The sequence below is a fragment of the Marmota marmota genome, unplaced genomic scaffold (genome assembly GCF_001458135.2).
Source record: "Marmota marmota marmota unplaced genomic scaffold, marMar, whole genome shotgun sequence".
In the NCBI taxonomy this organism is placed as follows: Eukaryota; Metazoa; Chordata; class Mammalia; order Rodentia; family Sciuridae; genus Marmota; species Marmota marmota.
The window spans coordinates 12207042-12233866 of NW_025999949.1; the positions used below are offsets into that span (position 1 = coordinate 12207042).

Consider the following 26825-nt stretch of genomic DNA (forward strand, 5'->3'; position numbering starts at 1 on the left):
TGCACTGAGCTTAAAAAAAAAAGTAAAGATTTGTGCAGGAGTTGATATTTGGACTGAGTTTAAGGTAATACGAGTTTTTCAACTGAAGGAAATTATATAGTGTGTAAAAATGTAGATGAGGCAAATCATGAACTGGATTTAGTGAACCATCAGTAATCTAATTTAGCTACAGTGGAGGCAATTTACATAAGAGGAAATATGCATGCAAACTTAGAAAAAGCATAGAAAAATTAAAAAGAATGGAGTTTAGTGATAAATACAAGAGATTTCATAGTCAATGTGTCTGGTTTGCAACTTCCTGACTTCTTCTATTTACTGGCATATGAAACCCTGGGAAAGCTGTTAATCTCCCTGTGCCTGTACCTCAGATTATTTACATAAATCATTGTATTAAGGTATCTAATCCATAGATTCGTTGTAAAAATAAATTAGTTAATATGTTAAAAAAGGCTTAGAATAATGCATAATGTATATATATTAAGGACTCAGTGACTCTTAACTATGAGAGAGACTGAGAGAGAGACTCATTAAAGACTAAATACCAGCAAAATAATTATGCACTTGAAGGTACAATTATACTTTCACTATTCCATGAAAGGTTTTAGAAGTAGGAAGAGAAATATAACCAGAATTATGCTTTAAGTACAGCACTACACAGCACTATGTGAAGAAAATAAATGAGAAAAGAAAATTTCAATCTCTATTGCAGTAATATTTCAATATTTATTGCAGTTGGGAAAAAAAAAAAAAAGAAACAAACTGGAAATAGAAAAAGAAGAAAGGAAGACCCAGAACTCACATGTTTTGCAGTGGGACTAGAAGAGTAAAATAAAAAGGTAATGTGTAAAAACAACTTATTTTTTCCCTTACGTCATTGAAAGCAGAGGGTAGCAAGAACAAAAATGCAGACATCTCCAAGAAATTCCATGAATTGGAGGAAGAAAATTTGTTTAATTCTGTAAACATGTATGTAAAGGTTGGATAATAGCTATCAAAAATACCAGATTCTAATTCCTGGAGATTATCAATATTATATGCAAAAAAAAAAAAAAAAAGGTCCTTCAGATGTGATTAATCTGAAGATCTTGAGATAGAAATATGTAGTGGGAAATTCAAGAAAGACAGAAGAGAAGAATGCAATGTATCCAAAGCAGAAATTGAGAAATGTTCCTAGAAGCTATGGAATTCAGGCAACCACTAGATGCTGGAAAAGGAGAGGAAGGGATTCTCCAAAGCCTAGAGCAGAAGAGGATCTGACAGCATCTTGATTTCAGCACACTAAAGCTGGTTTTGGACTTCGGGCTTCCAGTACTACAAGAAAACAACTTTGTGTTGTAGCTATTACGTTCATGGTAATTTGTTACACAACCACAGGAATTTAATATAATTTGCCACTAGGATTCTCTGCAAATTCTGAATATGTTTTGGCATAATAAAATCACAGAGGGTGTAGAAACATGAAATAGCCAGAAGAACTATCCTGTGTAGCTATGAGATCTTTTAGGAGACTTAAGTAAATGATTGAAAATCTACTGTGATAGAAAGTTTGATAACAGTCAATAAAGAATTTAAAAAGAGTTAGCCACTGACTCAGCATTCAGAAAAATGTTGCATTAGATCAAATTGTCCATCATGTTAATAAGATAGTTTTATGAGGTAATTTCCATTCATTGAAACCAGGCCCTTGGACTTTGTTAAGAAAATTATATGAACTCATGATAGATATGTTATGAATTCAAGCAATTATGCAACCAACATTTTCCCATGGTTCATCACATAAAGATCGTTATTTTCTTGATAACTAATACTGTTTGTTCATTTAGAAATCATTTCTGTAATATACTCTGCCAAAATAAACAGGCAAACAAATGAATCCATTACTCCCCCAAAATATTTCATGTAAGGGTCTAACAAATTGGTCTACTACTTGTTGAGGTTATTTCCAAAGAATGCACAATCATTCTGAATTATTATAATTTTGTACACATTTCAAATACTTCTTAATTTTTTCTACCATGGCTATCTTATAGCATGTCATATAGAAATTACTGAATATTCATATAGTTCTTTGTTCATACACATATTCAGTCTCTCCCCTGTCAAAAAAAAATAAATATTGCTTTAAACCTTAGATATTACCAGATAAATTTAAGTGAAGTTAGTGAAATTTCAAATATAAGCCACATAACACATGTATGTGTGAGTGTTTAAAATATACTTCACATGATATAAGATTGCTAAACATGGTGCTAAACTCAAATTTTATTTTCTAAAGTGAAATCATTAAGCAAAATACTTCCTGGGTGAAAGATTTTATAGTGTCATTAATATGTGTCCAGTTATGAATAGTGTTTGCCTAGGGAAAGTGATCTACAACAGTTTTTCTGCCACGTTAATTCTCTAAAATAGCCCAAACTACACCACTTATGGAGTAATTCATTGATTATTCTAAAAAATATTTACTTAAGTTATACTGCCAGGCCTCTCTTAGCTAACAGAACAGACTTGATTACTACTCTCATGAGTTTGCAGAGAATCAGGTGACAACATTTAAATGTAACAGGTGTTGTGACAAAGGAATTAGAGGGATCTTTGAGAACATAAAGGGAACATCACCTTTTGTTAAGTTCACAGAAGGTATATCACAGGAAATATATTTAAGTCGAGACAGAAATAAGGAGTAAGATTAAGTCAAAGAGAGTGCGATATTGGAGAATGCAACAGGCAAAGAAAATATGCTCAGGATCCACAAGCAACAGAAAGAACTGAGAGTGTATGAATAGAATAGGCAAGAATGAGAACAGAGCACGAGGCTGAAATCACTATGTCAAAGAGTTAAGGACACTATGGACAATTGAGGAAAATGATAGCGTTAGATTTTAGTTTTCATAAGTTTGCTCTGTTTGCTCCATAAGGAATGGACTAAGGGAGAATAAGTACCTGGGTAGGGATGATAGTCATGTGAACTTAGGTAGTAAAATTATGGATGGAGAGAAACAGACTTATAAAAGACAGACCTGGCATGTTTTGTTATGCAGTGTAAAAGACATACATACACACACATACACACACACACACACAAATCGAGATTTCTGGTTTCTACAACTGAATGACTGAGGGCGTCGTTCTGAGACAGAGAACAATTTATAAAATCTACAATTTAAGAAAAAGTCATGACATTATTTTTAGATAGGTTGAATTTGAGATGTCAGCTAGAAATCTAGCTTAAGATATCCAGTGGATGGTTAGATATATTTTGTGCAACTTAGGTGAGAGATAGAGGTTAGATATATTGGTCTGAAAATCATCATTTATTCAGTCCTTTTTTTAAAAAAATATTTTCTGATAATCTATCGTGATTCAGGTTCTGGGCAACATTAACGTTGTAAGAACGTTAGCTGAAACTGGAATTACAGAAAACAGTTAATAGTATCATATAAGCTGAGATGAACAAAAGGCACAGAATTTACAAACACTATTAGAATTTTGGGCTCAATTGGAAAAGGAGACCATGTAAGAGATGTAGAAACAAGAGATACAGAAAAAAGAATGGAACAAAAGCCAAGAAAAATTTAATATCATAGGAGCTAAAGAGGAAAAAGCACTTTAGGTGTGAGGAGAGAATCAGCAGGAGAGTGAGCTGATGACAGAGCAATCAAGATGAGAAATGCAATGCAATGGATTTAGTCATATACAGGTGTTCACTCTGAGAATGGCTCCATGAGAGCACTGGGTGCTGGAGCCGCATTGCACTGTGCCAAAAATAGAGCAGGGGAGAGAAAAAAATGCTAGAATTTTTGGTTGTTTTAAAGTAAGATAGAAATGAAGAAGCTGGTATCAATATATAAATGCTCTAGAATATCTCTTCTAAGCTTACAACCAAATGAGGTTGCAAAAGTTCTATAAAGTTCTAAAGATACCATCTCATTTCAGACCCTCTCTATTACCTGGAACATACACAATATTAAAAATCCTTGTAAGTTCACTTATAGGATTTACTAGTCAACTCCAAATTTTACAAAATGAATATAAAATTACAGCTAGCCAGAATGTAAACATATATCTATTATATTCTTTTGATGTCCTTAAAACTATGAAAATACAGTATTTCATATTTTGAAGATGATTTACTGGCCTGTTTTACTATTAATATATAACAACTAATTTTATAATGTTCTGAATAATTATAAAGATAAATTCAAGTAATTAATTTTTAATGAAAAATCATACTTCTAACTAAGGTGTTTTGTTTTATTTAACTTTTTTAGTAGTTCTAGGATTGAACCCAGGGTCTTGCATATGCTAAGCAAATACTTAGCATCTGAGCCATACCCTGAACCCTAATTTTAGCTTGAATACATGGTGTCTTTGCTACTTTTGCCCTGTTATATGTCTCTTGTTTCCACAAGAAAACCTTACAAATCAATTGCAGAAGTAATCTAGCTATCTTTATGAAATCTAGACAATGTAGTATTTGTAAAACATAATAACTGGTTAAATTGCTCCAAAAATGATCAACAATTAAAATCACATGGTAGACACTGTAATTTGCTTATAGAAGAGCATCCCTTTTCATTGGTCACAAAGACCCAGAGGAGTTCAACTAATTGAGAGTTGTGTATGTCAGAGGAGGCTGAGATCCTTGCCTACTCCAGGTACTTAATATTTATTTGTTGAGCCAAATAATAGTAAATCTTTGATTATTTCCCAGCTGCTTTAGGATTGGTTATGATTCCAATTTTTCTCAGTAAGAGCAAAGGGAAAGTCTGCTGGTAGGTTTCTTAAAATTTTTTCTTAATTAGTGAAAAGATACATATGAGACATCTTTTGGCTATTGGCCATCTCTACATAAGGCTGTTATGCCTAGAGCTTTTGAAGTCATCTCAAGATCACGTGAAAAAAATATCAAACAGAAATCAACATGTTAGGGATGACAGAACAGAGAGAGGGAAATAATTGGGTCAGGAATGACACAGATTTGAAATAAACAACCCTTGAATCATCTTACCTCAAGGTTTCATGTCGTGTGTGGTAATGTCATTTATAGCTTGTCCCACCTTGAATTGGCTTTCTGTTTCTTACAGGTGAAAAGTATTAATAACAAATATCTTTCTATTAAATTCAGACATGTCAGTCAAAACCACTTATTGAACTTTTAGAAATAATATCCATTCTATCATCTCTGAACATATGAATTGCAATATACAACAAAAGGGAAAAAACAATTAAATATCCTTACTTGAATGCCAGCTCCCTCTGGTACTGTGATCTTCCATACACAATTTAGATTGTTGTCATAAGGCTCAGGATATCCAGGAGACAAAATAGTCCCTTTACGTTTAGTTAAAATTCCCCCACAGGGCACTAAAAGTAAAGCAGTGTAAGACAGGGAGTTAATATTAATGGAAAGAACTAAAATGAGAACAAAGGTCATAGATAACATCTCAAATGGATAATAGACTTATAAACAAAAATCAATTTGTACTTTTTTAAAAAAACTCCTAAGAACAATAAAAATTAAGCCTTTCTGTACTTAAAAAAAAAACTTAAAATCTAGAATTAAAATTAATTAATTAATTAAAATTAATTAATTAATTAAAATTATGCCACAATTAATAATAGAATACCATTTTATTATATTTACTAAAAACTTCATTGACTATATTTTCCACAAAATAATTTGTCTCTAAATTAAGGGTTTTTTGTAGTATTATTTGAAGTTTTTTGAAACTTTCTCCTACATGCATCCTCTCAGGAGCAACACTATTCTCTGAAGAGTAATGACAATGATGGTAATAATTATGGTGTGATGACTGCATTTATATAAAGCCTACCATATGCTAGGCATTCTTCTAAACACTTTACATATTTTATTCATTTAAATCTCCCAATATCCAATGAGATTTGAATAAGCTTTCATTCTAAAACAGGAAAAATAGTCATTATGAGATTAAATGTACTCTTCTTCAGTATGCAAAATACAGACAACCAGCACTAATTTGCTCCTCCATGGGATGAAAATAAAGCAACAGGTGTATAACTGCTTATAAAGCTGAGAGGCTGTGGGTGAGCACTGGAAACTGACCTCATAAAAATGAAACCTGGTAGATTCCAGAGACTAAGGAGAAAAACAAAGCAAGAAAAGAGGAATACCCTAGATGGAACCTGGCACTTTAGTGAGGGGAATGGGATGGTAAAGGTGAAAGAGAAATAGTCACAGTGCAACTCAGAAGGCTGCACTTGCAGGAAAAACAACAACAACAAAAACCACAATATTTCTAATCAATAGCTGACCTGGAGTCTAAATAACATGCTAGCTTTAGAGGAAGCATCAGACTATCACATCCAGAAGTCATCTCAGAAGAGACCTGTGGTTAGGGACTAAATCACTACAAGGATCAGGAAACCAGGGAAAATCACATCTCAAGGATGCCAGTGACACCCCACTGCACCAAGTGGATATGTAGCAGCCAGAAGAGACAGGTATGCCTTAGGCAAGTGTCTCTAACACAAGCTCATTGAATATATGCTACAGGAAGCACTGGTTACCACCAGGAGGGGAGTGGAAGGGTCCTAGTTCAGTAATCCTGCTCTCTATGATATAAAGGGACATTAGTCAGTTACCGTTTTGCTAGGTGCCAGGTCTGATGACACCTGGATCAAAGCCAGTAAATCGCTCAGTTCCCCAAAACCCTCTCAAACACAGAATTCAGTGATTCAATTGCTCTTTTCAGGGGCATTGTAAGGATCTGCTATGGCTAGAATACTTGCAACAGCCCTGTGTGTGCAGCCTAAAAGCCTCCTGAGAGAATATATGTTGGCATGGTCAACATTCCCTTAAGCTGTTCAGCAATAAAGGTGAGGTACAGCTTGCTTTCACCCAACTCCTCTGGTAAGACAGACAGAAACTACAATGAAAAGCAGTTACAATGCACTGCCCTTACCCCCACCCCCACCCCCACACACCTGACAGATTCCAACCTTAGAAAATCATACCTTCTAGTCCACCCACCAAAAAAAAGTGTCCCCAACACTTTAGCTAGGAGAAATTTTTACCTGTTTTTGTTCCTTTTTTGATTATTTTATTACTATTTCTTTTGGGATCTCATTACTTTTCTTGCTTTTATTATATTTTACTTTTATTCCTTTTTGGAGGGGAGAGGTACTGGGTGGGGAATTGAACTCCAGAACACTTAACCACTAAGCTACATTCCCAGTTCTACTTTTTTATTTTTTATTTTGAGACAGGGTCTCACTAAATTGCTTAGGACCTCACTACATTGCTGAGGCTGGCTTTGAACTTGCCATCTCCTGCCTCAGCCTCTTGAGCCACTGAGATTACAAGTATGCAACACCACACCTGGCTACTTTTATTTTTAGTTGGGTTATTCTCTCTTCTTTCTTATTTTCACATTCCCTTTTTATTTTTATTTCTATTATTTTTCCTCTTTTTGTCTCATTTTTAATATTTTAGTTATCTATATTATTATTATCATTATTATTACTATTATTATTATTATCCTTTGTCTTTCTCTTTCTGGTGCTAAAGATAGAACTCAGGATATTGTGCACATTGTGTAGATGCTATTCCTCTGAGTTATACTCTCAGCCCAGCTGAGAGGAATTAAGAGCAGCTCTAGCTACAACTCATTCACTATAAAACCCTGGCATAAACTTCTACTTAAAGCAAAGGGTGGAATCTAAGCTACCAACTATTTTAGGGTACTCACTATAATTGGAACAGTAAATATCGAACTGTTTTCAAGTAACAGAGTCAATTTCAATAGTGCCCGTGGAAATCCTAACCTCTAAAACAGACTTCAACTCTCATTTTAAGAGTAACCACACAGGGTGCACCCTACATATCTGGGCTCTATGCCACACCTGAGTTACCAGAGGAACACAAATCTTGTGAGGCCTAAAGAGTAACTGGTTCCTCAGACCCAATATAGCATATGTGTCAAAACCCACTAATTACAGCCAGAAAAGACACAGGGAAATTACACCATGAAATCCAATTGTAAACAAACACAATACTATACAACAAACTGCTACTCCAAGCTATTGATTATTAAGAGAATACCACTTAATAAGAAGCTTCTCAAACAAAAGTGGAAAAGATAATCACCCCCATAGATATATAAATGTCAGCAGAACACAAGAAATGTGAAAAAGCAAATTCACTATCTTATAGCAACAGATTTCCAGGATAACAGAATACATAAAATGCTATATCTATAAAAACAATGATTATTTTTTGGAGAACAATGAATTCCAAAAGAAAAATGAAAAACAACTAATGAATTAATGAAGGGAATTAATGAGATATTCAATAAGAGTATGAAAAATAACCAATAGAAGTCTTCAAAATGAAAAACTTAATAAGTCAGAAAACTCTAATGAAAGTCTCACAAATGAACTACATTAGAAGAAAAAATATCAGGGCATGAGATAAGTCAGATGATTTATAACATTCAACAATAATAAAGAAAAACAAGAAAGAATAAACAGAAAATACATCTTGGGCATCATTCAAAGGTCAAGCATATGAATGTTAAGAATATATACGGAAGAAGAGTTACAGTCTCTTGGCAAAGAAAACCTATTTAGTGGAAAATAGCAGAAAATTTTCAAATCTTGGGACAGATGCAAACATCTATAGTAGAAGTACCCATCAACAGATAACTGAAATGTATATATACATACATACATATATTTCATTCATAAAGAAGAACCTTTCTGCAAACTATTATAGATCAATTAGTTAAAGTACGTTATAGAAAAAAGAATATTCAAAGTTACAAGAGAGAAGTGCCCAGTCACATTTAAAGGCAAATCCACCAGAATAACAGTAGATTTATCAATAGAAACACTAAAGATCAGAAGGGCATGGAATGAAGTATTCCAAATTCTGAAAGAAAACAACTGCCAACCTAGATTACTATACCCAACAAAGTTATCCTTCCAAATTGATGTTGAAATAAAGACCTTCCATGATAAACATAAACTACAAAAATTATGATAACTCAACCAGCATTACAAATGATTCTTAAGGGAATCCTTTACCTGGAAGAGAAAGAACAGTAAACACAAACATGAAAGTTCAGGAAAGAATAAATATCACTAAAAGAATAGATAAGAATATGAGAATTAGGAAAGAATACAAAACATTATTAATACAAATACCAATCAAATTTCTAAGAAGAATAGGAGAGGAAAAGTAAAATGCAACTCAAAACCAGAAGGAAAACAACTAAATGACAGGAACAAGTACATATCTTTCAATAATTAGCCTGAATGTAAATAGTTCTAATTCTCCAATTAAAAGACACACATTAGCTGATTGGATTTAAAAACATGACCTAACAATTTGCTGCATGCAAACTCACCATGCTGACAAAGACATACACAGACTGAAATGAAACCATGTAAATTTATATTCTAAGCAAACATAATCCCAAAACAAGCAAGATAAGCTCTATTTATATTTTATGAGACTTTAAGCCAAATTGATTAGAAAAGACAAAGAAGGCCACTACATATTAATCAAAGGAATATTTAATCAAAAAAGTTATAATGATTTTAAATATATAAATGAAAGACCTAAGCAATTTCATTCTGCTTTGGATCTTATTTTGCTCTGAAACTTAACCTCTGACTTATTATAGTCCTAAAGTCAGGAAAAAAAAAACTACAGAAAAGCTCTGTGGAAACAGTTCTCGGAAAAGCTGGAAAAGCCGCAGATAGGCCAAGATAACCACATATCTGAAATTCCAGATGGCTTCCACCTAGGTGTGGTGACCAGTATCTAAACTAGAAGCCCTGCAGTTTGGCACGTACTCCCCTTGCGACATCCTCTCGGATTAAACCAATCAGTTTAAATGAATCCCCCTCTTGTAGTGACCAATCCCCCCTACCCAACTTGTTCCCGCCAGTGAATGTGCTAATCATGTTTTAGAATTGTTATTTGATTTTCCCGCGGTGTGTGATGATTTGCTAGGAGATGCTATGATGTATGTGGGGGTCCCTGCCTTCTCCAAAGAATGTATAAAACTGCTGCAAAACCTGGGCTCGGGGCCTCTTAGCGTCACCTGTTTCTGTGTGTGTGCGGAGGATCCAGCTAGCTCACAATAAACACCTCTTTGCTGCTTACATCGATCTTGGGTCTCTGGTGGTCTTTTGGGGGTCCCGAATTTGAGCTTAACATAAACACTACTGGACATAAAGGAAGAGATAAGTCCTTCAATACTCCACACTCTTACCAAGGATCATCCAGTCAAATAATTAACAAAATAACATAAATAGTGTAGTTTAATTCTGGATAGTCAGTGAATTATTGGGTAAATTAGGAGGAAGTTAGAAAATACAGTCAAATTAAAATTGAGACATAACATACCAGAAACTATGGGATAAAGTGAAACCAGTACTAAGAGGAAATTTTATAGCTATATGGACCTACACTTTTAAAAAGAGAGAGGGAAAGGAGAGGGAAAGAGGGACCTCTCAATTAAATAACCTAATGATGCATTTCAAGGTGTTAGAAAAAAAAGAAAAAAATATAAGCCTAAAATCAGTTGTTGAAAAAAAAAAAACAATAAAGATCAGGGATGAAATAAATAACAGAGACTAAAAGAATAATACAAAGGATCATTGAAATAAAAAGTTGCCTCTTTGAAAAGATAAACAAAATTGACCATCCCTTAGCCAAACTAATGAAAGAGAGAGAGAGAGAGAGAGAGAAAGAGAGAGAGAGAGAGAGAAAAGAAGAAGAAGAAGAAGAAGAAGAAGAAGAAGAAAAGAGAAGAGAAATAAGAACCAAATATATGAAATTAGACATGAAAAAGGGGATTTATAAGAGATATTACTGAAATCCATGGATCATTCAGGAATTTTTTGAAAAAATTTGTTAGTAAATTGAAAAATCCAGAAAAAAATGTGCAAATTTCTGGACATTATATGCCTACCAAGATTGAACCACAAGAAAATGTAAAACATCTAAATAGATCAATAACAAGCAGTGAAAGTAATAGAATGATAAAATGTTTCCCAACAAGGAAAAGTCCGGGACCAGATGGATTCAGTGGTGAATTTTACCACTGTTTTAAAGAAGAACTATCACCAATATTCCTCAAAGTATTCCATAAAAACAGAAGTGAGGGTTGGGGTGTGGCTCAGTGGTAAAGTGCTTGCCTAGTATGCATGAAGCACTGGGTTCCATCCTTAGCACCACATAAAAATAAAATAAAGATATTGTGTCCACCTAAAACTAAAAAATAAGTATTGGGAAAAAAAAAAGCAGAAGTGAAAGAAGTCTTGAAAACTCATTCTACAAAGCCATGGTACCAAAACCTGATATGGACAGAGCAAAAAAGAAAACTATAGATGAGCATTGTTCATGAATGCAGATGCAAAAATTCTCTATAAAGGGCTTGGGAATCAATTCAACAGCATATTGGAATGATCATATATCATGAGTAAGTTTATTGCAAGGATACAAGGACGATCCAACATACTCAAATCAATAATAGTTATTCAGCATAAAAACAGAATCAAGGATAAAAATCATATGATCACTTTAATAGGTACAAAAAAGCCTTTAATAAAATTCAACATTCATTCATGATAAAATCCCTGAATAAGCTGGAGAATATAGCTTCATTTAGAGTGCTTGCTTAATGTTCATGAGGCCCTACATTCAATCTATAGTATGGGGAAAAAATACCTGAAAAATTAGGTATAGAAGGAAAAGACATTATACCTCAACAAATGATGCTGAGAAAACTGAATATCCATGTGTAGAAGATTGAAACTACAACACCATTTTTCACCCTGTGAAAAATCAACTCCATGTATCAAGGATTTTAAGGTAAGACCTAAAACTTTGAAACTACTAGAGGAAAACACTTAAAGAAAATGGCACAGGTAATGATTTCCTGAATGAACTCCAGTAGCTCAGGAAATAAGAGAAAGACAAATAGGATGGCATAAAATTAAAAAGCTTTCTATGCAGCTAAGAAAAGAATTGACAGAGTGTAGAGACCACATGCAGAATGGGAGAGACTCTTTGCCAGCTATATGTTTGAGAGAGCATTAATTTTCAGAATTTATAAAGAACTAAAAAATTTTAAGAAATGAGTAATTCAATCAGAAATGAGTAAATGATCTGAACAGAAACTTCTTAAGTACAAATGACCAACAAATTTATAAAAAAAAACACTCTGCATTTTTAGGTATCAGGGAAATGAAAATCAATTTTATGTTGAGATTTCATCTCACTCCAATCAAGATGGTTATTAATAAAAAAAGTTTGCAAATATGTGGAGAAAAAGGAACCCTAGTACACTATTGGTAAAAAATATAAATCAATACAGCCACTATGAAAAATGGTGTGAAAGTTCCTCAAAAAATTAAAAATGGAACTCCCATATAATCAACCATACCATTCTTGGGTATTTATATGAACAAAATGAAATCAGTAAACAGACGAGAGATCTGCAGCCATATTTATTGCGGAAGTACTCACAAGAGCTGAGATAGAGAATCAATCCAAGTTCCCATTGAAGCCAGATTTAAAGTTAGGTAGTCAGTGTAGTTAGGTAAATCGGGTCTAATATTGAGTGAAATCTAAAATGGAGACCATGCTGAGAATGACTCAGGGAAAACACAGGACAACTCATGGAATGTTAATGAAGTCCCAAAAAGGCCCTAGGCCAAAGTCCACCTCAAAGAAATGTTAATGAACAGCCCCCAGCAAAAAGGTGCTGACTCAGAAGTCCTTCCTGACCAGATTACTTCTTTGGCCCACCTGTGTACCACCCCTCGGGCCTTCCCACCTACATTCCATCACTGAAAGAACTATAAAAAGGGGAGACAACATCCCTTCCACGGATTCCACCTCTTGGGTCCCCTTCTTCCTCCGGGAGAAGTCTTTTCTGCTGTCCTTTAATAAACTTCTAATTTCTACTCTGACCTTGCCTCGGCGTGCTTCTTTGGTGTTATTCTTCAACATTGGGGAAGCAAGAACTCACCGGTCAACAGCGGTAACACCATCAGTAGATAACTGAAATGTTCATATACATACATATATTTTATTCATAAAGAAGAATGAAATTATATCATTTGCAGAAAAATTGAAAGAACCAGAGGACATCATGCTAAGGAAAAGAGCCAACACAGAAAGAATGACAAGTATTACATGTACACAAGTATCATGTTTTCTCTCATATGTGGGACCTTAAGAAAAAAATAAAAAAGAAAGAAAAGACCTTAAACTAGAAGAGGGACTAATGGGGAAGGAGAAGGCAGGGGAAGGCACCATGGGACCATAGGAAGTAGGAGAGAGAAAAAGAAAGAGTAGGTTGAAAAGTGCACATTATCACAGCATCATGTATATATTGAATGTCAAAGTGAAACCCACACATTTGTACAATTAATATGCTATGTGTTTATAATTATAATTTTAAAAAATAGAAAGAAAGGTGCTTAAGGGGAAAAAGAAGAGGTTCAATGTCTTGTTCAAGATCACACAGAAAAGAACTGATCTGGGATTTGAATACTGGTAATTTAGACCCAGTCTCTGTTCCTCAGTGGGAGATGCCATCTGGGTGTTGCTAGGAAAACTACTACAGTAATTAAGTATGTAACCTACTCTGAAGTCATTAAAGGCTTCTGTCATTTTTTAGAAGACACTAATCTGAAAAAAGATTTTCATATCACTAGTATTATCAGCATATCTTTCTCTCACCTATCTCTTACCTAAGTATCTATGGACAGTCAGTGTTGATGTTACCTCTTTAAACTTTTGCTGACTCCCCTATGAGGTGCTTATAGCTTGTTTCTGGATATAATCAAACTTATAACTCTTAAGTACTGTGTGAATTTGAAAATATTCCTCAAACTCTCTGAAATGCTGTATCATTTCCTTATGTATGAAACGGTAGTGCTATTGCTTCCAAAACATTCTTGTGAAAATATAGTGTACAATGTACATAAAGAAGCTGGCATACTACTTAAAACATTGAAGAGTCAATATATTATATTTCCTTTGGCTATAACTATTATTATTTTAGGTACCAATGGCACTGTGTTCCTTCGCATTTTTCCTAGTCTGCCTATAATGATAGATACAATGACATATTTTTGTAATATTTTTCCAAAAGTGAGTTACAGTTTTGTGCCACTTTCATAGCCAAATGCAAAAGTCCAAGGCTATTATTCAAAAAATGTACTGGAAATGTTTTTAATAGTGTAGCAATGATTTTAGAGAAAGTAATTTTGTTGTAGTGGTTTAGATCTGGAATTTCCCTCAAAAACTCATGTGTTGAAGACTGATATTCAATGCAGCATTATCTTGGAGCTTTTGGGAAATTATTGGATTATAAGGGCTCTAACCTCATCAATGAAATAATCCATTTGATGGATTAATAAACTGAATATGAAACTGAAAGCTTGGTCCCTGTCCCCAATGCAAATTAATGCCAATTTAATAATGAGGACACAGTTTTTGAGAAAAAGGAAAAAGAAGGTTTATTGTTTTGCTAGCAAAGGAGAATCACTGTCCCAAAGGCTGTGATTCTCCTATCAGGGGGACAGTGGGTTTAAAGGAACCCTTCAAAGGTTACATTCCAGGTGTTCTCTGGTAGGGGGTCCCAGGGCACCCTGATGGTGTGTTAGTATTCACTTGTTAATTTGGGAGGTGTTCACTTCCCAAATCCTCAGCAGGAATCTCCCTCCTATAGTGGGTATGTTCAAGGACAATTAACTAGGGGAAGAAAAGATAACCTTGTGTCCTTAATCTTGTTAGGGAGGGAGAGAGGAGAATAAAAGGAAGAAAACATCATTAAAAAAAAAAAATAATAAGTCTTAGAGCAATGAGGGATATATTCAGAAGGTGAAGGGACCACTGTTACAAATAGACTTCTGGGAGAAGGTGAAATTTGTAGGAAGGTGGGGCATTGTTAGAAAGAAAAAAAAAATAGGTCACTGCATTGTGCCTTGAGGGACTGTATCAAGACCCCAGCCCCTTCCCTGGTCTCTCTCTGCTTGCTGGCTTGGCAAGAGCTAAACAACTTTTCTCCTCCACTCCTATGCTAAGATATTCTGACTCACCTTGCGCCCAAAGCAATACAGACAGTTGACCTTGAATTGAAACCTCTGAAACTGAGCCAAAATAAATCTTTCCTCCTCTAGATTTTTTTCCAGGTATTTTGGTCACAGTGCAAAAAGCTAACATAGTTATTGTAAGGGTAAAAGAAATTGAAGTTAAAGCGTAAAAGTTAAAGGGTAAAAGACCGGGTGTTGTAAAAGTTTCTAAGCTGCAAGGTCTGAGTTCGCTGTTAAGACAATGCTTAGAACCGCCCAGTAAACATTTACCCTGATTGTCTGGTTGTTTAATAACTGAAGGGGTCTGTGTGGTTGCACACAGGCATTGCAGGGCCTGGACCAATCAGTTTAAATGTAACCCCCTCCTTAGGAATGACCTATCACTCCAGCCTGTCCTGTTCCCGCCAATGAATGAACTAATCAGGTTTAGGAGTTGTTGTTCAATTTTCCCGCGCCTAATGATGATTTGTTCTGATGTATACAAGGCCCTCCGCCCTCCCCAAAAAGTGTACTTAAGCAGTGCTCAGCCCCTGCTCGGGGCTCTGGGCTGCTTTCCCTTCTTGAGTGGGCACGGAGCCCCAGCATGCTGGTTCAATAAATCCCCCCTTCTGCCAATTGCATGAGTGGTCACTTGGTGGTCTCTTTCTCCGACGTTTCGCGGGACCCTTACATTATGTTTTCTTATAAATCAATGTTACTGGGTTATATACAAATTCAGCATGATTAGACCAGAAAGAATTTAACTCCTCTAAAAATAAAAACATTTGCTTTGTATGGTTTGGAATACAATGCCAGGGATGGGGGAAGAATTATAAAATAAAGATTCAGATGGTGGAATGAGATGGACATTATTACCCTAGGTACATGTATGACTGCATATACGGTATGACGCTACATCAAGTACAACCATAGAAATGTAAAGTTGTGCTGTAATTGTGCACAATGAATCAAAATGCATTCTGCTATATATATACCTAATTAAAATAAATTAATTAATTAAAATAAAAAATAAAATATTCACTCCAAAAATAGAAGAAAAAAAGATGAAGCACTGTTTCTGAGATGACTAAAAATACCTTATAGATTTTTTTTTTTCTGTCTCTACCACCAACCACTTCCCTACCTCATTCTCATATTTTTCTAGTTACTAACATTAACCATATCAATTGTCTTCCTTTGACTGGTATATTATATATATAATGTATTCTCAAAATTACTGTCAAAATAGTCTTTGAAAAATTATAACATGTTAATTCTCTTGAATTAATGGTGTGTTAGTATTCTAACTAACTGAAAATCCATCAAAAATCTTCCTATTGCCTTAACTATAAAAATAAATACAGTTAATTGTCTTATCCTCTAACTTCACCTCCAGATTTATATGGAAATGTGTTTTTCCAAAACTTCATCATCCCAACACTCCCATCCTGGGGCAGCCCACTACACTAACATGGTTCTTTTACTGATATTGAAGCCAGAATTAGACAGGCAGTCAGTATAGATAGGTAAATCGAGTCAGGTCAGATCTAGTCAGGCCAATTTTGAATGAGTCCTGGGAAGTAGGATACTGTCCCCTGAGGGATAAGAATGTTAATTCCTTCAGAGCCCTTCCTCCACCCTTATCAAGAACCTGCCCTGCTAAGGTAACCTGTCCCAGGAATTGCCCCTCCCTACAGGGAGCTATAAAGTTGTTAATTAATGTGTCCAGGGCTGTTCCATCCTGCCCTTCCCCCTTCAGCCCACCCATTTCCCAACTTTTGGCTGTCCCACCAAGCATTCCTGGGCCTAGTCACAAAAGCCAGAAGGAGAAAGATGAGGGGAAGAGGGCAGGAGAACAAAGGAAGCCTAGGACACATAAAAAGGGCAAAATACCTCCTTTCTGGGTATACCAGGATACCAGCTATGGCGCCGGTCTCCCTCCTGGGAGAAGTCTATGTTACCCATTTTAAAATAAACCCTGCTTTATATGCCTGCCTGGGTGTGCTTCTCTAATGTTCAAACTTCAACATTTGAGGGAGCAGATATCACTTGCTTTGTCCTTTTCTCACCTAGCTAACATCTGCACATTTAGGGATACTCAGTGTTGATATGATCTCTTAATCCTTTGTTGACTCCCCTGTAAAGTACCCCATAGTATCACCAAATGATTTCCTATACAACTTCTTCACACTGTGCTCCCATAGTCCTTTTTTAACTGATTCAAATCAGAATATGAGGCAATCAGCTTGTTGCCTAGAACCCTCTTTACTATGGTATCCAGATTCTAACTCTTTCACTCTTTGCATTATAGATTTTCCCTCCATGCTGCTACCGTGAAAACCTATTTCCTCATTCTCTTCTATATCTATTCCAACAGACTTCGTCCTCACTACTCTATTGAAATTACTTATGTCAAAGTCACCAGAATAGTCCTGTTGTGACATGATCACTGCTTAATTTATAATTATCTTCCACTGTTGATGATAATATCCATCTTGAGCTTTTTCTTTGCTTGATCATTAGAATACCATACTTTTGTGGTTTTCATCTGTATCACTTGACACATTCTGAAAAAACAGCCTCTATCTCAGATCAAAGCCTGTCCAAGGAAGGGGGCATGACCCTTGTCCTTGGAAAGGCCCACAGAGCACTCCTAGGCACATACCCACCCTGCTGAGTTGTTTAACTACAAATAACAGGAGAGATCTGCTGCTCCAGGTGTCCCTGACTCAGTCAGGCTAGGTGAGGACCCATAGCAACCCCCTAGTAACCACCAATCAGCATGAGACAGGAAAAATACCTGGGATGCCAGATGACCCTCCCAGTAGTTTATGGTGGTTGATAACATGTTGGGAAACCATGTAGTTCAGCACGTACTCCCCTCGTGGCTTAAACCAATCAGTTCAAATGAATACCCCTTTTGTACTGACCAATCACCATTACCCAACTTGTTCCTGCCAGTGAATGTGCTAATCATGTTTTAGAGTTGTTTTATGATTTTCCCGCAATGTGTGATGATTTGCTAAGAGATGCTATGATGTATGTGAAGTCCCTGTCTTCCCCAAATTGTGTATAAAACTGCTGCAAACCCTGGGCTCCGGGCCTCTCATCTTCACCAGTTGCTATGTGCGCGTAGGACCAGTCTAGCTCTTTGCTGCTTACATGGATCTTGGTCTCTGGTGGTCTTTTGGGGGTCCCGAATCCGAGCATAAGAGTTCAATGTTTAGTTATTCTTGGAAGGCAGCTATGCTCACCACTATACCACCAAAGCGGTTATTCTTATTGTTTTATTATTTTGTCTTTTTGTAGTTCATCATCTTCCTTTTAATTCTGTAAAAACTGAATCACTTTGTGATTTAGTCACAGATTATTTTAGCTTTCTAATCACCATGTCTCAGTGATCACATTTATTTCCATATCTTCTATACACTAAAACTGAAAAACCAGCCTCTACCTCAGAGCAAAGCCTGTCCAAGGAAGGGACATGAACTTTGTCCTTGGAAAAACCCACAGAGCACTCCTAGGCACATTCCCACCCTGCTAAGTTGTTTATCTACAGGAGAGATCTGCTGTGCCAGGTGTCCCAGACTCAGTCAGGCTAGGTGGGGATCCATAGCAGCCCCCTAGCAGCCACCAATCAGCATGAGACAGGGAAATACCTGGGATGCCAGATAACCCTCCCAGCAGTTTATCGTGGTTGATAAGAAGTTGGGAAACCATGTAGTTCAGCATGTACACCCCTCTTGGCTTAAACCAATAAGTTCAAATGAATACCCCTTTTGTACTGACCAATCACCCCTACCCAACTTGTTCCTGCCAGTGAATGTGCTAATCATGTTTTAGAGTTGTTATTTGATTTTCCCGCGGTGTGTGATGATTTGCTATGATGTATGTGAAGTCCCTGCCCTCTCCAAAGAATGTATAAAACTGCTGCAAACCCTGGGCTCGGGGCCTCTCAGAGTCACCAGTTGCTGTGTGTGCGTGCGGAGGACCGAGCTAGCTCGCAATAAACACCTCTTTGCTGCTTGCATCGATCTTGGGTCTCTGGTGGTCTTTGGGGGTCCTGAATTCAAGCATAACAAAACTAACTATCTTCAGTCATGACTTCTGCTCTGAGATGTATAAATCTAATAAATATCTCAAAGTTCATATGTCCAAAACAATGTTTGAAATTCTTCCCCACCCACACAGTCCTCCATCTATGTAAATGTACCACCATTCGCTCTGCTTTTAGGCCACAAATCTAAGATTCATCTTGGTTTCTTTTGACTTTGGGTTCATACTCCTGTCTACAATCAATTTATCAGTAAACCCTGTCAGTTATTCCTTAAATATATATATCCCAAATCTCACCAGTTCTTATCATCTTGACCATGATTTTCCTATTCAAATCACCATTACCTTTCCCCTACACTACTACAGTAGGCTCCTAATTGGTCTTCCTGAATTTATTTCATCCCTTCTTATACCGAAACTAAGATCATATCACCCTCCCATTGAATGAATTCCTACACTACTAAATTCAAACTCATCATGGCTCTGGAGAGTAAGTTCTGTCCTGCTCTGAATTACTCCATAATGAATACATCAGCTTTCAGGCCATGCCTGACCCTGAGTTATACCATTTTGTAAAGCAATTGTTTTCTATAAGTACTGGATTTTGAATATAAGTACTGAGTTAGAATGATTCTACACCTTGTTTGTACAAGTAAACAACCACCATCTGCCTAACACAACCATAAGGCATAAAGTGGTGAATTAATTGTGCTAAAAAGTTAATTGTGCTAATAAAAATGACCACCTGGGAACTTACTGACTTCAGAGGTTCCTGGACACCTGATTGTATCAAACTCATGAGAAAACCAGGCCCTTGAGCTTATCAAACACAACAGACCACTGAATGAAGCAACCCCCTCACCTGAGATATGTAAAAAGGGGAGCACCCCAAGACTGGTTGCAGTGGCACACACTAACTCATTATCAGACCATCCGGTGAATACATCACAAGACAATGAACTCTGAACCTCTGACATTCTGCCTCAATGTTAGCTCAGCTCAATCTCCCTGTTTGATGTGGCCAACCTTTAAACTTCTTGCCTTCTGGACCCAGGTCTAGCATAAGTTCTGCTCTCTGACAACTCTGTGCCCTTCACAAAATTTTTGGGCTAGTTCATTATCTTATCCTGCATTTGTACCTGCTCTCTGCCTTTGGTGTCATTTCAGCCTTCTAGATCCCTGTGGCCACCTCAAACCTTTTAGTCTTTCTGTAACCTATATAAATCATTGCATGTGATTTGATGTGTTATATATATTAATAACTAAGACTGGAAAAAAAGAACCTGTTACTGCCCAGTTCATGATTACCAGGAGGCCCACAAGTACTCTGAGACTAGTAACTGATGAAAGTAGTGTACCTTGTGAATTTATTGCTATTCAATAGATTCTGACATTGTGGAAAGGTACAGATGTGTTTAGTCTATGTTAATGGCATAGTTCGCTCAGGACAATGCCTTCAAGGCTCCATATGACTTGGTGTCTGCTCTGCCTATTGAACTTATCTCCTATCACTCTTCCATCTTCATTCCCTGTGTCCCAGACACCTGTGATAACTGCTGTGATGTAAACATGTCAAGTTATGCCCCCTCAGAGACCACACATCACCATCAAGACTTTTATACCCTCTTCCTTTTATTAATTTAATTCTGGTATAAAATAGCAGCATGCCCTGATTGTCTTCTAAACCTTACATTATCTAAAGGGCTCTATAGCACTTACCACTACTTGAAAAAAGAGAGTTATATTTGTTGATGCGTTCAGTTTCCCTCTAAAATGTAGACTTCACAAGAACAAGGATATTACAGGCCTATTCAAAACAATGTCATCAGTGCCTAGAAGAGAGTCTGGTACTTAGTAAGCACTCAATAAATACTTGATAGAACTGAGCATCTATCTGCATTTATCTTGGGTTTAAAGATTACCTCATTAACATTCCTGCAACATTACTTTCTCCCAGTATTTTCTAAAGAAGCCACATTTGTCAAATTCTACTTTAGTAATTTTTATTTTTAATCAAAAACATCAAAGAACTATAAAAACATTTCCAAATACACATTAAAACATACAGAGTCTTTTATGAGTTTCACTTTCCATATATATTACTTAACCTAACATTCACATACTATTTTTAAAAGATACATGGATAAATGTCCCCTTCTGATCAGTATTATAGAATATAACATATGGATCAGGAGAACAGGTTTAGAATCAAGTAACCTAGGTTCAAATCCTAATTCCACTTTGTCTCTAAACCAGAAAGATTTTACTATTTGTAAAAGAAAAATAAATTGTCCACATGGTGGAGTGGAAATTTCAATTATATATTGAAGTGTACAATATACAATTGTATAATATAAAATATACAATTTTTAATAGTAGCTTTGTGTAAATGCTAATAATTGTTATTTATTACTATATTTAAAAGCTTTTTCTTGGATGAATGGATGGATGGACAAATGAGTCAAGGAAAGATCCTGTATATATTTCTTCATCAATTTCCTTCCCTCTCTGAGAGGAAATAGACAGATGTTGCCATGGAGACACTCCAGTAAAGTAATACTTTCTGAATCTCAGAAGGACTTGAAAAACAGAACCAGGTAAGGGTGATGGGATAAACAGCTAATTAAAGAGGTTTTGCCTAAGGAGTGTAGGTGGAGGCTTCAGGGTTTTTCAAAGGAGACCTCCCACTAACAGAAGCACTTATGCTTGAGGTCTTACATTGTCAAAGCTATTAGTGGCTGCAGGGGGATATTTGAATCTCAGTGTCTCAAAGGCAGGACAGCCTGGGGAGGAGGGTTATGGGACTGAAAATTTAAGAAATCTGGAGTGTAAAAGGTCAAATTTGAAAATAAAGTTTGGTCTTAAGCCCATTTTATTTTTCAGTTTTATATTTGTTCCAAGTCTAATTTTTTAATCAAAATATTGTATTTTTGAAAATAATTTACCTAAAAATACCTTGGTACCTCAGCTTTGTACAAGATTATTAGGTATTGTTTATATACTAGCTGTTTAAATTTTGGGATCTCCTAATTTAGTATTTGATCATTTTAACTCTTTAATGACCGTGTCTAATGGAGTTGATTTCCAGTCACGTTTTTTTTTTTTTCAGTATGTCAGTGTGTACAAAATTACTGAACATTTTACTATGATATATAAAAAAAAATGAAAGTCTTCATAGTAGTCATAAGAACTGTGAAATTGGAGCAATACAACTGAGATGGAAATAATGAGGAATGTAGAAAGCTGTATTCTTCTGGTTTTAATTAGATGCTCACTTGACTTAAGCTATTAACTGAGCCTTTGCTGAACTGTGAAGGCAGAGTAAACAATCATTGTTATAAATCCTGTAAATAGATTGTCAGATTATATCTGAACTGTTACATGTAAACAGAGCATTTGTTCTCTTTCTGAATAGAATTCCACTACAGAAGTAAATATATTTCTTGTGTTTTAGCTACATAATTTTCTAACTGATATCAGAAGACTTTGAAAGTTCAGATTTGTAAAAATCAAAGTAAGCAAAGTGAGCAAGGGCATCACCATGTGGTAGAACACTGAAATTAAAATACGAGGACTTTGACTGGGGGAGTCTTGTCTAAGTTGAAACTACTACAAGTAGTCAGGAAATCATCACAGCTATTTGCTAAACTCCACTCTTTGAACAAATGTTTACTGAACATCTATTATATATCAGGTCCACTTTTGGTTGAGTATAAAAACAAAATAAGTGGCAGGGAAATGGTGGGAAAATTAAAAGGGATTATGAAAAAAACCCACAAAATGTAGTGTATGATTACTGTAGAGGAAAAACGGTAATACTAGGCAGACTACATGAAGGTTGGTTGAAAGAAAATTATTTTATAGAAAAATAAAGAAAAATATTTTATAGGATGGAAAAGAAAGATATTAAGGGATAGACTTGAATAAGGAGATGCCGTGAGACAAAAAAGACATCTAAGGGATGCAGGTTCCTCTCAAAAGGAATACAAAGTTCAAAGGCCTTCAATCAAATAATATTTTATGGAAATAATAGATGTTCAAACTTAACTCAAATTAGACAGAATGCTTTGATATCAACCCCAAAACAGCTCTGTATTTGACGTTCATGTGAATCTTTAAGATACCAAGATTTTTCTTTTTAAAAATATTTTAAGATATATCATCTTATTCAGTATATTTTCAAGCTAAATATTTATAGTTACTAAATTTAAAATAAAGATTAGTAGTTGGATCATTTGGTAAAAACTAAACTGTTTTCTGAGTGTCATTCAATATCATCTTTTTTCCATTTATTGTTTCATAGACTCCATATACCTTTCTGATATTTGGTCAATGTTCTACATTTACACCTTTTACACAAAGAAGGATATTGTAACTATGGTATAAGATAATGTCTTTTTCATGTGATCTTGGCAGCAAATATAAGTCATCTTATGCAATTATGTATCTCTGGATATGTACTTTAAAATTGTCTTTGTTCATTCCGTCTGCTATAATAAAATACTATAGTATAGATTGGGTGCCTTATGAACAATATACATTCATTCTCACAATTCTGAAGACTAGGAGGTTCACTGACAGAATCCATGTCTACTGAGGAGCCACTTATTGCTTCATAGAGCTCTCTGGGATCAGTTTTATAGGGGTACTAGTCCCATTCACAAGGGCTCAGACCTCATAATTACCTGCAGAAGCCGCCCCCCCCCCCAATAAAATCCCCTTAAGGGTTGGGAGTTTGATATATGAATTTGCGCGGGGGGTGGGGGGGAACACAAGTATTCAGATCATAGCATTCTGCCATTACCCCCCAAATTCATGTCTTTCCCATAAGCAAAATATATTCATTCCATCTCAAAAGCCTTAAAAGTGTTAATTTTTGAACCCCAAAGTCTAAAGTTCATAGTCTCATCTAAATATATAAGTCAGATGGATGACTCTCAAAGTGTATTTTATCCTGACATAAACTTTCCTTCAGTTTTAAGCCTATAAAATCAAACAAGTAATATATTTCTAATATACAACCATGCCACATGCCATATGTGCAAAACAGACATTCTACGAAACAGAAAAGAAAGAGTCATAGAACTTGAACAAGTTAAAGAACTCAAAGGTTGATGCTGTGTCCTCCAGTCTATCCCACTAGGACTGTGGTAGTGGCTTCTGGAACCACAGGTCTGCCTTCTGGACACAGGGAGGCGGAAGTCCTACTTTGGACACAGTCCAACTTTGAACCACAACTTTGCTGGGCAGGTGCTGTGTAGTGTGGATTGGCTCCCATGGCTTTGCTAGGCATAACAATGTCTCAGTTCTCACATGTTGAAGTTGTACACCTAAGGTTCTTCCTGGCTGGAATTGCACACCAGTGGGATCTACTAGCCTGGGGTCTTAGTCTACCCATCCACTGGGCCTTAGTTGAGGTTCTCTGCAGTGGCTTTACCCTATGGACAGGTCTGTGCCTCTCTAGAGATTGTTGTCCAGGGTACCTTTCATATATACATGGTGGTAACCATGCTCTTATAGCTATGTTGGTAATAGCACACACTCTATCAGACCTGAGTGACTAAAGAGATCTATGACTGAGTACAAAGAGCAGAGTATGGGATTGTGAACCTATGTGAGGCAGTGGAGGACCCTCCTTTGAGGGCTGCCCCCCAAGACCTTGCACTCTGGAAGGGTGAAGATCTCTGAAATGTATGCAGGGTCATGCTTCTATTGTCTTGGACAATAGGTTCTAGCTTGTATTCAGAGAGATGTATAATCTGCCCAGTGAATGGGCAGAATGAATAGCTACTTGCCATGAATATCTACTAGCTTCTATTGAGATGGACACTCCTTATCTACACTGCTTGGCCTTGCCCTTGAAGTTGTCTCTTGAACATTCTTTCCCTTTTCTAATTCAGATAGGCTGAGGATTTTTAAGATTTTTTCATTCATGATTTACAATTTAAATAATTTCTATCTTCTCAAATTTGAATGCTGGTAATCAAAAGCAGTCAAGCTGTGCCTCCAACATTGTTTAGATATTTCCACAGGCAAATATCCAATTTCATTGTTCATGAGTTCCCCCTTCTACAAAGCACTAGAATATGAGTACAATTCACTAGTATTCTTTTGCAGTTTATAACAAGAATAGGCTTTCCTCAATTGTCTAAAATTGTGTCCCTTATTTTCATCTGAGATACAAAAATAGGTTTTACTGTCTGTATTTCCACAAACATTCTTTTTTTGTCATCATTTTATTATTCTCTAATTGAAGCTTTAAGAAAGCTTTGCCAGAATCACTGTTTCTTGTGCTTTCAGGGCAATGCAGGCTTATTCTAGCACACATCTGAAAACTCTTCAGGCCAGTTGCAAAGCCACTTTTACTTTTTCAAGTATGTCATGGCAGCATCCCACTACTAGCATCAGTTTCTTTGCCTTAGTGCATTCCGGCTGTTATGAGACTGAGTGACTCATAACAAAACAGAAATTTATTTCTCCTAGTACTAGAGGCTGTGAAGCATAAAATCAAGGCACTGGCAGATTTGACATCTACTGAGGGCCTATCTCCTGGTTTGTAGATGGCCATTTTCTTTCTGTGTCCTCAAAAGGTGGAAGGGAAAAGATACCTCTGTAGGATCTCTTTATAAGGCCCTTGTCCTATTCATGAGGGTTCATGATCCAGTCATGTCCCCAAATCCTCACTTCCTAAGGCTATCACCTTGACATTTAAAATTTCAATATATAAATTTTGGAGGAACAGAAATATTTAGAACATAACATCAGCCAATGCAAAATAAAATGTAGTCCATTGTACGTTTAAAGACCCTTCAGGAATGAAATGACAGGTTTCTCAAAAAGTCCAGGGTATTACAAACAGCTAGACTGCTGACAGATTTTATGGGTTCCTAAACACCTCATCTTTTGCCCCCAAGGTGGGAAGTGAGTTCAGCCTACATCTAGACTGTGGAAAGTAACTAGCATTCACTTTTGAAGCTAAGTGTCAGCCACAGAGTAGGTAATATTTCAAGTCTTTCACAGGCTTATTTTCCATCAGGCTCTACTGTACTTGCTAAGGTACTTTTCTAGTTGAATTTACATAATACTCCTTTTTGTTACATGGATTATTATTTCTAATGACAAAAACATTGAAATTAGCCAATTAAAACATTTTCCAAATGAAAAGGGTTTGTAATAATCATGTAGAATAGGAGAAATTTTGAACTTTTTCAAGAATAGTTTATAATTTAAAATATATGGTTTCCCATTTCATAAATATTTTCCTTTTTCTTTCCTCTAGTTCAGATTTTCTTGAATTTTACTTTTCCCCCCTTTCCACCTTGTCAGCTAATTTTTCCTTCCTCTATTTTTCATCTTTCTAACTCATACGTCATACTTTCTTTTTTTCTTTTCTTTTCTTTTATTTTTTAATTTTTTATTGTTGGTTGTTCAAAACATTACAAATTTCTTGACATATCATATTCCACACTTTGATTCAAGTGGGTTATGAACTCCCACCTTCACCCCATACACAGATTGCAGAATCACATCAGTTACACATCCATTGATTTACATATTGCCATACTAGTGTCTGTTGTGCTCCGCTGCCTTTCCCATCCTCTACCATCCCCCCTCCCCCCCACTCCCCTCCCCTCCCCTCCTCTCTCTCTACCCCCTCCACTGTATAACCCTGAGGGTCTCCTTCCATT

At 36.0% G+C, this 26825-nt stretch overlaps 1 protein-coding gene across 6 annotated transcripts in view; it reads right to left on the bottom strand.

The window, feature by feature from the left end:
- Csmd3 (CUB and Sushi multiple domains 3) overlaps nucleotides 1–26825 on the bottom strand; it is a 1105037-nt gene that overhangs the window by 119808 nt on the left and 958404 nt on the right. For all 6 annotated transcript variants that reach the window (XM_048802035.1, XM_048802036.1, XM_048802034.1 and 3 more), the window contains one exon: nucleotides 5240–5364. In XM_048802035.1, coding sequence (XP_048657992.1) covers nucleotides 5240–5364 — 125 coding nt within the window. The remainder of the gene's footprint in view (nucleotides 1–5239; nucleotides 5365–26825) is intronic.